At 38.2% G+C, this 17,699-nt stretch overlaps 1 protein-coding gene across 1 annotated transcript in view; it reads right to left on the reverse strand.

The window, feature by feature from the left end:
• Positions 1–7,311: 7,311 nt before the first annotated feature.
• The window catches only part of LOC101862609 (transmembrane protein 59), a 12,463-nt gene continuing 2,075 nt past the window's right edge, over positions 7,312–17,699 (reverse strand). The window contains exons 2-7 of the mRNA XM_005107783.3: positions 14,948–15,053; positions 13,818–13,912; positions 11,991–12,204; positions 10,882–11,018; positions 10,410–10,586; positions 7,312–9,781 (exon numbers count right to left, since the gene is read on the reverse strand). Of these exons, the coding sequence (XP_005107840.1) occupies positions 9,650–9,781; positions 10,410–10,586; positions 10,882–11,018; positions 11,991–12,204; positions 13,818–13,912; positions 14,948–15,053 (861 nt within the window). The 3' untranslated portion in view covers positions 7,312–9,649. The remainder of the gene's footprint in view (positions 9,782–10,409; positions 10,587–10,881; positions 11,019–11,990; positions 12,205–13,817; positions 13,913–14,947; positions 15,054–17,699) is intronic.

The following is a 17,699-nucleotide window of genomic DNA, read 5'->3' on the forward strand; positions in this document are numbered from 1 at the left end:
CTTTTGAATGTTTGTCACACTCTTGTGACCTGGTATTTCCGGGGTGCCTTGATAGTTGAAGCAGACTGTGTGCTGTTGAAGCTAGAGAGGTGAGCAGAGTAAGTCTGATTCCCTAGGACTTCTCTGTTGACATCCAACCCTTGGCGCTCGTATGACCTTATGCAGTTGTGAGCGCCATAAAAGCTCTACTAAAACTAAAAAAAGGAAAATGTTCGGGAACAAATTTCATTGTTTGAGTTGGGAGTTCAGTTCAAGAAAGGGGGCATGATACTAGAATTTTTTTTTTTCCTTTCTTCACAACAATGTGGGATATGTGAGGCAGCGTGGTGGAATCAGGCTCTCGTCAAAATAATCAAAGTGAAGAAACTTGCATTTTTTTGCAGGTTTGTGAATTGTTATCAAATTTTTGTTTTTTTGGCTCAACACCTTTCATGCCCATTAAAGAACTCATTTCTGTGTGGATTTTTCTCAAAAACGTTGATTAAAGGCACAAAAAATGTTCATTTTCAGTTACCACAGACTCTTAAGCTAAGGAAATAACTAGTGTTTGGTGGCCATTTTGTCAGTTATTTTACCTCTGAAAACAGGAGACCCCCACCGCCTTATTTTGCAAATATCTCGACTTGTATTCAAGATAAATGGATATTTTTGTCATCCAAATAAAGACATGTGAACAAGCTTTAAGAAGATACCAATAACTCTACTTGCCCAAAAATTGACGAGAGCCTGATTCCACCACGCTGCCTCAAATTTAATCAAGTTTTTCTCATGGTGTAGAAGTGTGCTGTTGGTGGCCTTGCTACGGCTGTGAAATGTTTCGTGTGTTTTGTACAATGATTAGTTAAATGTTGAATAGCCCATCAAAAGTTTTTGGTTGTGCCAAAGTCAGTGTTGCTATAAATAATTAAAACTAAATCGTGATTATATCAAAAGAATACATGAACATAATCAAAGAAGTTATGTTGACAGTGCTTCGATCTAAACTATGGTGATATTATATATATGTATTGTTGGTCATTGTGCGTATCATGTTATTGTATTTGTGTGTACTTACCATTTTCTCTTTTCATTGAAACATTTATATATATATATTTATTTTATTGTAATTTGCATCCTTGACCTCAAAGGTCTTGTAACAAATTAACTGGTGTCTTAGAAAAGTTTCAACAGGAGAAAAAAAAGTTTCCTGCTTGAAATTAATTTCAAGAAGGTTTTATTCAAAGAATAAGTTATAACGGATGTCTATTCTTGTCCTGAGCAAAGATTTTGACAAAGGCCCCTTGAATGACCTTGGCTACATTTTAGATCAAAAGGTGAGTTGACTTTCAGTTTACAGTTTACATGTCCAGAGCTTTGCACCATTGGCATGCGAGATTTTAGCTTCACATGATTTGTTCTCTCTTCCTAAAGACGTATTATTACCCTGTTGTGTTTTAGTGGACTCTTATTTCTGAACAGGGAAAGAAAATATGTACTGTTTGCTGGATTCACATTATGCTGGGCTGTATAACATGTAGTGCAGGCAAGCCTGGTTTAAATTCCCATTGATGCATTTTTGAATTTGAGTTTTTAAAAATTGATGAGCTTTCATGGCTGTCTGTCTACCTTCTTCGCTTACCTCTGCTAGAGATAGATATTAAACCAGAGGTCCTGCTTCGTAAACAGCAATCGTCATGTGTTGAAAAGGTTGTTTATGTCATACTGTACCAACCTCGCTATATTTCTCTTTTTTCAGTATGTAGAAGTAGAATCACTTTCATTTGTTGAGTGTATTTATGGAATGTTTATTTCTTATGGCAATCTGTGAGCAATTTTGTTGATTATTTTATCCTTCAACTGACTTATTTAAAATAGAGGTGTATTACTTTAATCGCTTTTGAAAGCGTTTTTAGACATTCTTAACCGCTGCTGTTTTCTTAACAGTTGTTAATTCTCCTCTGCTTTTCAGAGAGGTCTCTCGGCAATGGCTCTTAAACTGACCCTGTGATTTGAACTCATTTTGCTGCAAACTGAACCTTGACCTTGAATGATAATTTGTGGTTCATACAGACACCAACTAACTCTGTTTGAAAGGGGGTGGGGGGGGGGGGGGTGTTTGCATATATTCTCGGAGGAGAAGTCTTTTCAATGCTTTGAATGCTTTATTACTTAAGAGGCAATGATAGTCTTTATTTTGTAGGTCATGTCTGTGATACTGGCCATAAGTCATAACAGGTATTTGATTGTGGGAAAAATCCTCCAGTAAAACTGACTTTGGTGGGGCTACTTTGTTTTAAATATCCTATTCCTATTATGCTATATTACGTACATTATTTCCATTTCCTGTTTCTCCTCTCCGTTCCCACTACTTAAAGGTGAGCGCACATGTTGCAGCTGGTATTGTGCTGGGCTTTGGTGTGAGTAACATTTGTGTCATGACGCGGCGGAGTCAGGCGCTCGTCAATTTTGAGCTCATAGTATAGTACAGAGTTATTGGGATAATCCTAAATCCTGTCCATTTTGAGCTCATAGTATAGTACAGAGTTATTGGGATAATCCTAAATCCTGTCCATTTTGAGCTCATAGTATAGTACAGAGTTATTGGGATAATCCTAAATCCTGTCCATTTTGAGCTCATAGTATAGTACAGAGTTATTGGGATAATCCTAAATCCTGTCCATTTTGAGCTCATAGTATAGTACAGAGTTATTGGGATAATCCTAAATCCTGTCCATTTTGAGCTCATAGCATAGTACAGAGTTATTGGGATAATCCTAAATCCTGTCCATTTTGAGCTCATAGTATAGTACAGAGTTATTGGGATAATCCTAAATCCTGTCCATTTTGAGCTCATAGTATAGTACAGAGTTATTGGGATAATCCTAAATCCTGTCCATTTGCCCCCCTTTTGGTGAACAAAATTCCCGCCTATCTTTTAATTAGAAGTTAAAATATTGCGTGAAAGTTGCCTTTTTTTCTAGAATAAGAGAAAATGTAATAACAATTTAGTAAGTGTGTATGGAGAGCTTTTTCATTTGATAATTGTTTGTACACATGTATTTAGTCAATCCTTCTGCTGCAATTTCAAAGACTTTATTCTTGCTCTTATGATTTGTCCCATCACATTTAGTGAACTATTTGTTAGAATTGGATGAAATAAAGCTTGGCTGGCCAGTAATGGCAGAAGGTTGCCATGTTCAGGTTTCATTAAGATACTTTTTTGTGCAATATTTGTGAAAGAATGCCTTTTAATAATGTGTCCATGTAAAAAATGCAATGTTTTATTTCTGTGCAATGGTTGTTACTTCAATAGCTTTGAAGGTGAAATAGAAACATATTTATATTAATTTTAACAGTTCTGAATTCAGCTCTCTTATTGAAAGTTTTAAGTAAATGTTGTGTGCAATGAGAAACATTGTCAGAAAATATGGACGTTTGTCATGGAATTTGGTACGGCCGTTGGGAGGGAAATTTCCCACAGTTGTGATGGAAAGCAATTGACATATTATATATATATATATTGTCGCTGTCGTGAGCAATCCACATAAGTCCAATTTTGAGAATTTAGAAAATTTTTTACTCTCCCAAAACTCTACCAAAGATGCACATTTTAATATCATCAAAACACAGTTTGACTAGAGAGGGTTTACAGTACCATTTAACAGTAGTATTACAGTAAACTCTCTGGTTTGGCTCAACATTGTGGATACACAGTAGGAGTGAGTCGCTTACGATACGTGAGGCAGCGTGATGGAATCAGGCTCTCGTCAAAATAATCAAATTGAAGAAACTTGTTTTTTCCACAGGTTTGTGAATTTTTATCAAATTTTTGTTTTTTGGCTCAACTCCTTTCATGCCCATTAAAGAACTCATTTCTGTGTGGATTTTTCTGAAAAATGTGGATTAAAGGCACAAAAAATGTAAATTTTCACTTACCACGGACTATTCAAATAAGGGAATAACTAGCATCTTTGGCCGCCATTTTCTTACTAATTTTACCTCTGAAAACAGGTGACCTCCACCTCCTTCATTCGCAAATATCTCGATTTGTATTCTAGATAAATGGATATTGTTTTCATCCAAATAAAGACAAGTGAACAAGCTTTAAGAGGATACCAATAACTCTACATGCCCAAAAATTGACGAGAGCCTGATTCCACCACGCTGCCTCACGTTTGTGAAATTGTGCTGCTGCTTCTAGTCCTTATGTTTTCTCTCTGACCTTCGTTCTGCTTTTGCTTCCTACGTTGGTTTGGCTTTACGATGTATTTTGTTTTGTTTTGTTGTGCAAACTGCTTTTGCTACTTACGAATCTCAAATCGCTGATAAAATTTGTTGATCATGTTTTTACCTGGAGTAGCTCAATTTTTGTTGTTGCTAATTTGTTTTCTTAGTTTTCTCTTCAACTCTATAGATTGAGTCAGTGGAACCAGCCCTGAGCCCCTATATCCTGCATTTGTGTGTATACGTATTGTTGTATATGTTTCCACGTATCTTCAAATTCAGGGAATATTTATCATACCGGTACATAGTGATTCTATAAACCTCAATTTGTGTTGAAGTGTAATAGACAAAGAAATTAATATATATACATATAAATGTTATGTATAATAACTTAATATCAAACATGTCGTAAATCCTTACTGTGCACTGGATCCAAAAATAGCTGACCAGGGGGTCAATCTCGAGTTTGATCCAGTTTCAACTTAAAAATCACTCCCTTGGGCTTTTGACTCCTCGAGTTTATAAGTTTAAGATAGTAAATTAAAGCCCAGATTCTGAAGTTTAAGATAGTAAATTAAAGCCCAGATTCTGTTTGTTTTGTTTTTGACACGTAGTGTACTCCTGTGATGATGCTGAAACACTGGGAGTGAAATGACAGTATTGGAAATCTCTTTCAGAGATAGATTATATGTGAGGCATCGTGGTGAAATCAGGCGCTCATCAAAATGATAAAAACAAAAAAATTGGCATTTTTCTGGCTGTCGGGCATTTTTTTTCTAATTTTCTTTTCTTGGCCCAACATCTTTTACATTCATTTAAAAAAGCATTTCTATGTGGATTTTACTGAAAAACATTGTTTCAAGCCACAAAAAATGTAAATTTTCATTTTCCAAGGACTTTCAAGCTATGGAAATGACCAAACTTTGGTAGCCATTTTCTCGCTAACAACACATGATGGATATTTTTTCTCGAAAAGAAAGGGAACTGGACAGGCTTTAAGATGATACCGATAACCCCATATGTCCAAAAATTGATGAGCGCCCGATACCACGACGTTGTGACTCATATTATTATAAATGTCTTTTGTCATTTAGAAAATATTTGCTATGAAACAGGGCCTCCAGAGTAAAACAAGAAAGCGTATTAATATTATTGTGGTTTAATATTCTGTGACATCTGAGAGACTTGAGGTCGGTTGTTGTATTTGTGGTGGTGTTTTCATTCATGTTTCGATGTGATGCTATCAGTGATCAATGTCCATTCCACACCTCCGCTCTTTTCTAGTATTTTTGAAGTGATATTTATTGTTGTTCAGACTATCTATACATATCTAGCTATTTGAATATGTTGTTAGATATTTATTTAGTTTGCACTGCTGTATTGTGAATGATTTGTGAAAATAAAGTCATTTACACATTAACAATTATTTTAGTGTCCTCCGTAGTTGTTGTCGTGGGGTCGGTAGCCTCGTGGTTACGCCACCAGACTCGTAATTGTGAGGTTGCAGGTTTGGGGGTTCGAGCCTCAGCTAAGTCAGACATTGTGTCCTTGGGAAAGGTGTTTTACACGAAATTCTCGTTTGGCTCTGTCCTTTCAGAGATGGACGTTAAACTCAGAGGCCCCGCTTCTGAAATAACATAATAGTATTGGTAGAGGCGTTAAACCTGTACCGTTTCCCCATTTTTTTGTGGTAGTTGTCTAATCAATGCCCCACCTGTTATATTATATATATCGTCAGTGTTCAACTCTAAACAGGGATGTAAATCTTCCGGCTTTTTCCGTTTTTCCGGCCGACTTGCCATTTGGGCCCCAGCTTTTAACAAAAGTCTACTATAAACAAAACATATTATATATTACTAAATAGAGATTATTTGTTGTAATAGTAGAGGGAAAGAAACAAATATCATTTAGTTCCACTGTATTAATTTCAGTCAGTGCGCGTATATTTTCCAGATTTTTTTTCAAAAGCTGTTTACATCCCTGCCTAACCTTGTTGTATATATATATACCACAGGTCAAACCCATTTTTGTGTCCACTTGTGTTATTCCCAACCACTAGTAGAAGTACAATTGGTGGTACTATAACGGGCAGAAAGGACATTCTACACGAAATTTTAAGCAGTTTTGGGTAGGCCTGCCTTGATAGTAAGATTTTACCCCCCCCCCCCCCCCGAAATAAAAGTGTTTGACCTAAATTGGTTTATATACAGTTATTCAGACACCGACGATATATATATATATGTATAATTTTGTTTATATTCTTGGTTTTATTTGTGATATGATCATGTTGCATTGATTTACATAATATAATTTTTAATGTTTTAGGATCAAAATGCATCTATACTTAGATCTGAGTTGATATTTTGTCCATTTTGATTTGATTTGCTCAATTTTACTAGACCCGTATATATATATATATATACTTTGTTGGGTAAGCTTAAAACTGCAATTTGGTATCACATACTTTATTAACATTATTTGTTATGCAGGCTACCATTTTTTTTTAGAGGACATTTTCTGGTAGTTTTGTTCGTGGGGAATTTTTATTTGTTTTTTTGTTAAACGATTGCTAATGTATACAATAAAATTCGTTTGCAAAAGAAAACATTTTTTCTCTTGTTTATTTGATCTCCTGAAATTTGTAAGGACTAGAGACATCGGCCCTTGGTGCGACCGTGCCTGAGCGCTTCCAGTTCCCCATTTTTCCTTTTGTGCAGCTCGTGTGCAATATGTTTTATTAGAATTACGTGCCTTGTCTAGTTCCACTTCTGTACATACACCGCTACTTGAGAGAGTGAGAGAGAGAGAGAGAGAGAGACAGAGAGAGAGAGAGAGAGAGAGAGAGAGAGAGAGAGAGAGAGAGAGAGAGAGAGACAGACAGAGAGAGGGGAGAGTGGGAGAGAGAGAGGGGTTGGGGGTGGTGGCTATCATCAAGAGGGCTGGGGAGGGGAGTTGGGGGTGGTGGCTATCATCAAGAGGGCTGGGAGGGGGGAGGGGGGGGGGGGGGGTTGGGGGTGGTGGCTATCATCAAGAGGGCTGGGAGGGGGGAGGGGAGGGGAAGGTAAAGCACTATAACATAACCATCAAGAAATGAAGTTACACATAAAATGTAAACCACACCTTTATTCTCACCAGCTTGTGTGAATAAAGAATCAACAAATGAAACCCCTCATTCTATACAACACAGAAAGTACACCAACTTCTACATCACAGCCCAGTTATTGGTGGAAACGGTCTCTCAAAGCACCGTACACAGAACTACAGACATTGTGATAATCTACCACGATAGCCCACGGAGAAAACTAAAAGAGAAGAAACCATTCGATTTTGATGCTATCATATAGCCTACGTAGAAAACGAAAAGAGAAGACACCATTCGATAATTGATGCTATCATATAGCCTACGTAGAAAACGAAAAGAGAAGACACCATTCGATAATTGATGCTATCATATAGCCTACGTAGAAAACTGAAAGAAAAGACACCATTCAATAATTGATGCTATCATATAGCCTACATAGAAAACTAAAAGAGAAGACACCATTCGCTTATTGATGCTATCATATAGCCTACGTAGAAAACTAAAAGAGAAAAAACAATTAATTGAAAATTAATGCTGTCTTCCAACATGGGAGATGTTTGGTTACCGTAGTCACCACTCGCCTCACATCATAATTAATTACTGGAATTTATTCTTTGATGTCGGACTGACAGCTTTAACGGTGGTTTTGGATATTTCATTAAGAGACACGAGATTTTAGAGATCTGGGCAAGAGATCATCTTAAGCATGTGAAAGCATTAGGATATCGCCGACACGAAAAAATTCATTTAACCAAAGACAAAAAAGTCGGGTAAAAGGTCAAAGTTCACCTTTCCTTAGAATCTGCCCAACTGCAAAGAGTTTATATTAGCCCACAAAGACAGAGGAAATGTTTTTCCCAAACAAAGTAGCACCACATGAACCCAGGAACATTAAAGCTTAACTTTATACTTTTTGATGCAGATCTTAATCCCCAGTGAAAAGAAACAGCAAGCCATATACAAACTTTGACAAAATAATTTTTTTAAACATATTATCTTATTGACAGAACTTGGAACTCCTAGCCAATATCAAAAATGAAATCTTTTTCACAACAGCAAATATAAATAGAGTAAAAGTAAATCTTTGTCAAAATGGCCACACAAGATAGAGGCACCACACTCTGCTACAACAAGTACTTCGACTGTTCCGATCAGTCTTCATACCTTTCGCACTTTCAGAGACACCCTTCATAGTCATAGAATAGTACAATGTCCGAAAAAATAAAATAAAACATATTCCATTTCTTCAGGTCCAAAACCAATCATTTCAAAGACCCATGTAATTACAGCTGATTAAAACCTGTCAATTCTTTGCCATATCGACAGACCAAAGGGCTAGAACCCAAATGGCCGCTGGATCGGAAAAGTAAAGCAAAGACCCATGTAATGACAAAAAGACAGAAAACGTCTAAGACACCCAGAGAAGGAACAAAGACAATAGCAATTCAATTAAATATACCAAATACATAGCATTTGCCCACTTAATCTTTATGACTTCTCAAGCAAAATATTCACTTGGACTGCACTATACATACGACTAAAGCTTACTATATATTAAAAAAATAAAACATTGCAGACAGACTGAATTTCAAAGACGTTGCAGACAGACTGAATTTCAAAGACGTTGTCAATTAATGATTTTGCCAGCTTTTCCATTTTTTGGGTTAAAATTGCAGATGTAAAGTCACCCATTCTTTGGCTGTTGAGTTGTCTGCAGCTACTCCTGACAACTGTTTAACAGACATTCATGAAACTGAATTCTATTTTTATATCATAATGTTTCCACCAACCACACGTGCATGCTAACAAAAAACATGAATCAAAAAGCAATATTGTGAAGGAAAATCTCAAAAAGACACCACAAGATCTTCAAATGACACAATTCACTCGAAGGATCTTACCAGAAAAAGACAACAGGAAAGAGAAGAGGGCTGGAGAGACAGACAAGATAGAGAAGGTAGTAGAGCAAAATCTACATTTATACACATCAGTCAATGTAATGATTGAGTACATGAGATGTGAAATAGAACACAGGAGACAATAAAAATGACACCAGTTTTTCCTGATGTACGTAACGGGAGGATCATTGACTTCCCCGACATAGTTCAAAGCTTCTCATTACAAAACCCAGTGGAACATCAAACCCAGTCAAACAAGAACATTTGAGATTAAAAACAAAAGCAAAATTTTTTCCTGCCCAGTGATGAAAAAAGTGAATGCAAATGACAATATTCAACTTGATTAAGTGCATAACTCATCTACAGAGAATCTGCGCATAAAAAAATATCTAAAGAAACCAATCGGATGAAAAAATGAACCCGAAATTACAATTTTCACCCCAGGAATACACACTTTGTTATACAGTTACACCTGCTCAATGCGTATTTTCACAGGCAAAGGTCTCGCTTCAACAAAATCCTGAGGATGAACTCCCCTGATGCCTTTCTTCTCTCGAAGATGTCGTAAGTATTCCAAGTCCCCGTTGATGCTTAGTTTCTGCAGGATTCAGACAAAAAAAAAAGATATATTATATTGAGCGACATATATCAACAATTCAAAGCCAATGAGGACTCCATAGATATTAAACAAATTGTAACTGTGAGGGTATACATGGTGGACATTGAGATAGCAGTGATTCATGACAGAGCAAGCAATCCTGAAAAGACACGTCTTAATCTTTTTCCCATTATTTTGAACAAATTCTAAGGAATAACAGATTTTGTGAGACAAGATATGAAGATACACAATGGGAGTATAAACCAGGCGTATGTTTCAGTTGTTAAGATTTCACAGCACCATGTGGATGTCAACAGAGAAGTCCAAATGGGGAATCAGGCTTACTCTACTCACCTCTCTAGCCGCAACAGCACAAAGTCTGCTTCCACTATCAAGGCACCCCGGAAATAGCGTGTCACAAGAGAGTGACAAACATACGAAAGAAGTAGAGGAAAAATTACGACAGCAAGGATGAGGAAAGAAAAAGCAGCAGTTCGCCCTCTATGTAGTTCCGGCACAGTATGAGCATGACATTGATAAAATAGACCATTTACAATTCTACTGTGCATAAGAACATGTTAATATCCCCCCTTTGGGAACAGCCTTTTCTCCCCCACAAATGTTTCACCTGCGGGAACCTCTGCTCTGGGGCTGTGACCGCTGCGGACATACACAGCCAGATCATGGCGATGGCACTGAGGAGAATGATGATGCACAGAAGGAGTCGTGGGATTCCCGTCTTGCGGGCGATACAGGACAGCCAATCACTGTTGTTGCTGTCTTCGGTACTCGACCACGGGTACGCCTGTATCAAAATAAAGTCATTAAGTTACTCTTATCAGCATTTTTGCCATGGGTACGCCTGTATCAAAATAAAGACATTAAGTTGATGTCGTCAGCATTTGAGCATGGGTACACCTGTATCAAAATAAAAATGTTACGTTTTTGGTATCCTTTAAACAGAGCTGACCTTACTGAGCATATAGAATAGGACACATTACACTTTGTAGTCAGACAGACTCCTACCCTTGCAACATTCACTTTATCTTCACTCCCTTTCCCTATCACAAGTCAACAAGCTTTGTAAAAATAACGCCTACCCTCGCAGCATTCATTTCATCTCCAAAACTGCGCACAGACTTCATCTGTGAGTGCCGGAGCATCTCTGTGGCGGTGTTGTCCGAGGCCTCGATGTTTGTCTCAACGCCGCTGCTGGTGCCCTTGAAGGTGGAGTAGTCTGCAGACACAAGAAACGGACAGAGATAAAAGAGAACGGAAGTTGCAAAAGCACAACCATACTACACTGTGAATCCTGCGATTAGTTAACTGGCTTGTTTATTCAAAATGCAACGAAGCACTTCTTTATACAATAGTGTGGTCGCCAGAGAAAATCGCACACACTGTCATTTTTTCACATTCTAAACTGACACTGCCATGTGAAAAGCCTTTCACTTGGTTTAAATCTGAAAATATCTCAGTATTTCACAAAATATAGCATATTTTAGATATTTAACTGAGCGAAGCACAGAGCTAAGAAAATACGTTAAAAGAAGAATGGACGCAAAACAACTTTGCCTGTAGTATTTTTTGCTAGTGAGCTTGCATTGAAGCAATGGAGCATTTTGAAATAAGATATTTCTTTTTTCATCTTGCAAGCATTAGCATTTCAGCAATCTTACACAGATTCAGCTGGAGAGCAGCAGCCAGTGGGCAGCAAATCATATCAGGCTTTATGGATAAGAAACGGCGAAACCAAGAACATTCTCCTCTGCAGATGTACTGGTCACCATCGGACATTGATGGATGAGCTATTATTATTACAATTGTTCTACAGACTCCACCAAACAAACAAAAAATGTCTATACTTTGAATGACAAAAAGGTGAACCACAGAACCTGTCTGGGGGCTCTTTTTGACATTATGGGTAGGGTCAACTTGAAAAAGCAACATTTTAGTTTGCTCAGACGTTTGTCTTCAAAGTTTTCTCTTTTTTTGCTGTACAGGAGAAAAAAAGTATAATTTTCCAAATTTAAATAATACTAACAAGACAGAAAATTTCAACTCACTTTGTTCAAAGACCACTTATAACACACACAAAAAATCTTAATCTGAAATTTTCACAGACTTTCAAACTTCTGACACCCAATTCCCCTTCCAAAAATCGTGTATACCAGGAAAATGTGAGACACAACATTCCATTTGTCCGTACCGTCAAAATCTTGCACGTCCAGATCTACGACCTGCGGGTGCGACTTGATGACCACCAGGCGGCCGGTGCCGTCCTGCATGAAGAAGGACCAGGACACGGACATGTGCTGCGTCACTTTGTCCACCATGTTGCTGTACACGTTGTGCATGTACATCAGTGGGTACATCATGCCCGCGATACTCTGGTCTGGGTCGCCACCCTCCATGGACGGCATCTTCTCAGCCACAGACGCCACAGGTGCCACAGGTCAAAGGAATGGAAAGAGAGAGAGAAAGAAATACTGTAGTAATAATAATAATGACAATGTAGAACATTTCTACGGCGCCCACTCCAGTGTGAACACAGCTCAAAGTGCTTTACATAAATGTATGTACGAACAATATTCACACACCCATTCACATACATGCACACATCTACTTGCTTATCACATGTGCACGTTTACACATCGTTACGAAATGAGCACATACAAATATATGCACAAAACAATGCAATTCGAAAAATATATCAGGAATATAGCTCTTAAACACACAAAAAAATGAAAGAATTCATTTTGCCATCACTGAAAATGAGGTGAGAAGAGTCTTTATTTAAGCTCTCTATCAACATCAAGTGCCAGATCTAAAAAAGACATCCCTCCTGCCTTGTCTGCTTTCCATTTGGCCAGTAAGAGCTGGATGTTCAATAAGGCCTTTATGTCGATTCAAATGTTTAGCAAACTGAACTTGCATCATTTTATAAATGTTTTTATTAAATGGGCTTTCAGCACTAACTCACTTGATTTCTTGTCCTTTAAAGAAATCCTCAACCACCTCTGGAGAAATCGCATGCTTTCTATCACCCCCCAAATGAATCAGCCTTTTCTTTTATCTTAAGGAGAGGCCACATCTGTGACATCATGCCTGGAGAACTGACCAAGGTACCAACATCCATGGAAGGAATGTTCTCAGAAGTGGAAGAACACAAAGGCAAGAACACATGTCTCTGTAAGCTAGTGCTGGGCGGCTAGGTAGGTTCCCGATTATTGAAAGCTAGGAAGCGTAGGACTCGACTCCGAACCCAATTACTTATTTTTTAATGATGTGATTTCTTCTGGTGGCTATTTGGTTAGCTCCGAACATCTTCAGGATTTAGGATAACCTTGATTTCGGAACACTACGAAGCATCAACTTTTATTTATCAAAATAAATTCTAAAAAAAAAAAAAAAAGATTTCAATGATTAAAGTAACTGGTAACTGTTGATTAACGTAAAAAGGAGTCTGAACTTTTCTTCCGTAGCATTAATTGTGGGAATCGTTTCCGGAATCGATTCTTCACCCAGCTCTACTGTAAGCCGTACTGATACCATCACGCTCAAACAGTACTGACACCATCATGCTCTAGCAGTACTGATACTGTCACACGCTCAAACAGTACTGATACCATCACGCTCAAGCAGTACTGATACCATCACGCTCAAACAGTACTGATACCATCACGCTCAAGCAGTACTGATACCATCACGCTCAAACAGTACTGATACCATCGCGCTCAAGCCGTACTGATACCATCATGCTCAAGCAGTACTGATACCATCACGCTCAAGCCGTACTGATACCATCACGCTCAAACAGTACTGATACCATCACGCTCAAACAGTACTGATACCATCACGCTCAACACTCTGTTTCAACTAAATTTCCTATACAGGTATCTAAGTAAATGAGCTCTTCCTTGATACAATAAATTTATCCATCAGTCAGTCTGTGGCATCAAAGACATGTTAAACAACTGTGATAGCCCTTTTATCCTAACAAAAAGCTGAACAGAAAAATATTGGAAAAACTTACCTGCCCCCATTTGTCTGCTACAGGGACTTGACTGTCACACCCTAGAGAACAGGCCATGGATCCCTCCTCTTCACTTTGATAAGCATCTTTGCAATCTGTCAGAAAAGAAAATTTGAATATAAAAATTTTCAGCATTCACATGACAAGTTCTTAACGAAACGACAATGAGCTGAGAGAGTATAAATGTCAAAACAGAAGATCAGGAAAGCATCACATTCAAAATCAGTTATACTCCATGTATCGTTGGAGATGAGAGTTTTAAAATTTTGTAAATGACAGAAAAAAAAATCAAAGAAAAATGCATTAAGCGAACACCAAAGCATTAAAAAAACCAAGAGAGACTTCAGAGACTAGAACTGATTAGATGGCACTTTAGACTTTAGTCTAGAACTCAGATAACTGGCAGTCAGTCATAGCTTCCCAACTGCCAACAAACAAGTCTTGTAGAAACAGTATTAGACACAAAATACTAAAACAATAATTAATTTAATACATTATATGTGAGGCAGCGTGGTGGAATCAGGCTCTCGTCAATTTTCGGGCATGTAGAGTTATTGGTATAATCTTAAAGCTTATTCACTTGTCTTTATTTGGATGAAAAAAAATATCCATTTATCTTGAATACAAGTCGAGATATTTGCGAAAGAAGGAGGTGGGGGTCACCTGTTTTCAGATGTAAAATCAGTGAGAAAATGGCCACCAAAGATTAGTTATTCCCTAAGCTTAAGAGTACATGGTAACTGAAAATTTACATTTTTGTGCCTTTAATCAACGCTTTTTAAGAAAAATCCACCCAGAAATGAGTTGTTTAATGGGCATGAAAGGTGTTGAGCCCAAAAACAAAAATTTGATAAAAATTCACAAACTTGCGGGAAAATGCAGTTTTCTTCACTTTGATTATTTTGACGAGAGCCTGATTCCATCACGCTGCCTCACATATTACAATTCAGTTCAGAGAAATTTCCGTAAGCTGATGTGAGAATGGTAAATACACTCAAACACACACACACACACACACACACATCCCAACCTAAGGAACCTAAATGTGACAAACTATCCTCAAGAACTCTTTTCACGCCTGCTTCCCTCGATCAATTCCCGCATCTGGGGGTTGGCAGCACACAACTTACTTTCATGACAAGCCTTGACGGTACCATTCACGCCATCCTCCTCTCCCACAAGTTCGATGATGGAGTATAAACGACAGCCTCTCAAACAGCAGCCTGCGGAGGTGCTCTGTAGCAAGGAAAAGAAACATTTATATATTACAATAGCTGGAGAAACAAAAACAAAATCACCAACACCCCACACGACTCTGGGGTTTTTTTTTGGTAAGTGTTTTATGGCGCTCACTACTACATTAGGTCATATATGAGTCCGCGGTTTACACATTTTCAGTTGATGGAAAATTTGAATTTTGCCCATGTGGTGGACGAAGCATACTCTTATCAATTTTTGACAACCAAGGGATCTTTAACGTGCGAAACTTGTGAACAGGACCTCCAAGATTGTTTTTTTTCGCTCTTATCCCAGAAGGTTAAGTGGCTGAAAGACAGCAGTAAGAAGGAGACAAGGAGTAGCAGTAGAAAGGCTGCAGAAACAGGAGCCCAGAGGAGGGGCAAAGGAGGTGAGGGAGTGGGGGCATAAAGTGGAAACGAAAGCAGATGACAGAACATTGTTTAGTTAGAGAGCAGGAAAGGGTGTGAAAGGAGAACATTCTTAGAGAAGAACATTTTCGGTCGCTATCTGGATTCAAACCCGGGACCTATTGAATGAGAAGCGGACATCTTAACTTCTAGACCACGGGAGCCCCCACATAACTCGAGGGAGGCTAACGTGTAAAAAAAACCCAGCCAACCAAACATTCATCAAACAAATGATTCTCAACTGTTGTAAATGATATATATTGTAAATATTCTCTCCTGAAGAATGCATCGGTTTTCCTCTCTAAATAATATAGCCTTTATTTTTATCTTAAAAATTGTGATATAACGTGATAGTCTTGATTACCATAGTGCTACTAAATGGAACATTTTGAGATGAAATTTTCAGGAAATAATAATGTTTGTTTTTTGTTCTTGTTTGAAAGGGTGTTTGCATTGAAAGTTGAAAGACGAAAGCCTTGTACCTGATTTATCCTGTTGATTTCCATCTCTAACTGGTGGATCAATCAATTTGTTCAAATTTCATTGGAAAAACATCTAAAGATAAGTGATACCATCACTATGAGTTTTAGAAAAACAACACAGGCAGTTTTCTAGAAGTAGGCTAGAAATGCACACAAACGTGCACTTTTTACTTGACTTAGGGAACGCACAAAAAGAACACTTGCTTGCAATACAGCCATCGCGATAAACAAACGCTTGACAAGAAAAGAACTTGCTTATCGTTGAGGGGCACAGAAAGATTGCAAATCGTGCTTGCGACTGGTATAGACACCAAGCTTGGTCGTTTTGTGCCATGGCAAGTGAAGAAGAACCATTATTGCTTGACAGTGTTTTGCTGAAAATTGTCCTAAGAAAACGCAAAAGAATGGGTGTTTGTGAGATAATAAAAGGAGGCGAATGAAAGGTGAATATCAGCACTCTATATCATTTCCTTTGCTTAAAATGAGCCCTTCTTGTTTTCAGTCCTTCTTGAGAGCGAGCCAAGAGACATTCAAGTATAATAACATCTTAGCACACAGCTTACATCAAAGACTGGACATGACATCCATTTCGGTCAGACTGTCACCGAAACAGAGAAAATGCACACTGCACTTTAATCAAGTTGCGATCAGACAATACATGAGGGACACCAAGTACACGTTTGTTCGCAAGAAAGAATTAAGTTCTGATTCTTCACCTTTTCCAAGCGTCGCTTGAAATTTCAGGCGCGATAAAGCGAGCATACTTTTTGTATGGCACAAGCAAATTTTGAACATTTCAAGTATTTGTCCCAAAGCGCTCGTTTTTAAAAAATCGTGAGCAAGCGTTCTCTTTGTGCTCCCCCTTACACTTTGGCTGCAGAAACACGGGGCCCGCAGCAGAGAGTGCCGGAACAATTGACCTAATCATATATATGCAGTTGCGACGATCCCCCCAAACTAAAAATTAAGTCTAAATCTAAAGACTATGAATATTATAATACAACTAACTAGATCTAAGTGTCGAACACGCTGCTGCCCATGCGACCAAACGTAGAATGACGCAAACTTTTTTTAGGCAAGGCGACCATTTTGTGTGATGTCAAACCGGGACATCCAGCCCTCCGATCACATGACTACTTCTAATACATATAGCCAACTGCATGTTACCAAAGATCGTGTAGAGAATCTTAGCTGCCAAGATGCTTTGGTGCGATGTTTTTCCAGGAATACCGGGAATGTGATATGATTCGGTGCTCCAAGGATGCTGATCTCTTCAGGGGAGGGGGAGTGCAGGAGAGTCTTTTGGCTATTCTCACCCGGTGGGCGTTCACCGTTATAGTTATAGCCTAGGCCAACCAGTGAAGCGTTCACCCTGAACCACAGAATTTTACACTGTGATTATAACAGAATTGTAGAATTCTGTGCCCGTGAACAAACGTTCTAGATCTAGATCTATTACTACTGTTAGTGTTAGCCTAAAAGCATGCAATTTTGTCTGTGGGCAGTGGAGAGAGAGAAAGAGAGAGAGAGGAGTAGCGTGAGAACTTCTGGACAAAACAAAATGGCGACCCGCGTAGTTCGGCTCGATTCGGAAAGTTAAATAGCCATAGCATCTTTGTAGACGATCAAATTAATTTAGTTATGTGTTTTAACATCATTTTAAAAATTTGTTTTGGTCAATTTGATCGTCCACATCGATAGACAGTATTCAGAAAGAGACAGAGAGAGGAGAGAGAGAGAGGGGACGAGTGGAT

Source organism: Aplysia californica, unplaced genomic scaffold, assembly GCF_000002075.1.
Source record: "Aplysia californica isolate F4 #8 unplaced genomic scaffold, AplCal3.0 scaffold00630, whole genome shotgun sequence".
NCBI lineage: Eukaryota > Metazoa > Mollusca > Gastropoda > Aplysiida > Aplysiidae > Aplysia > Aplysia californica.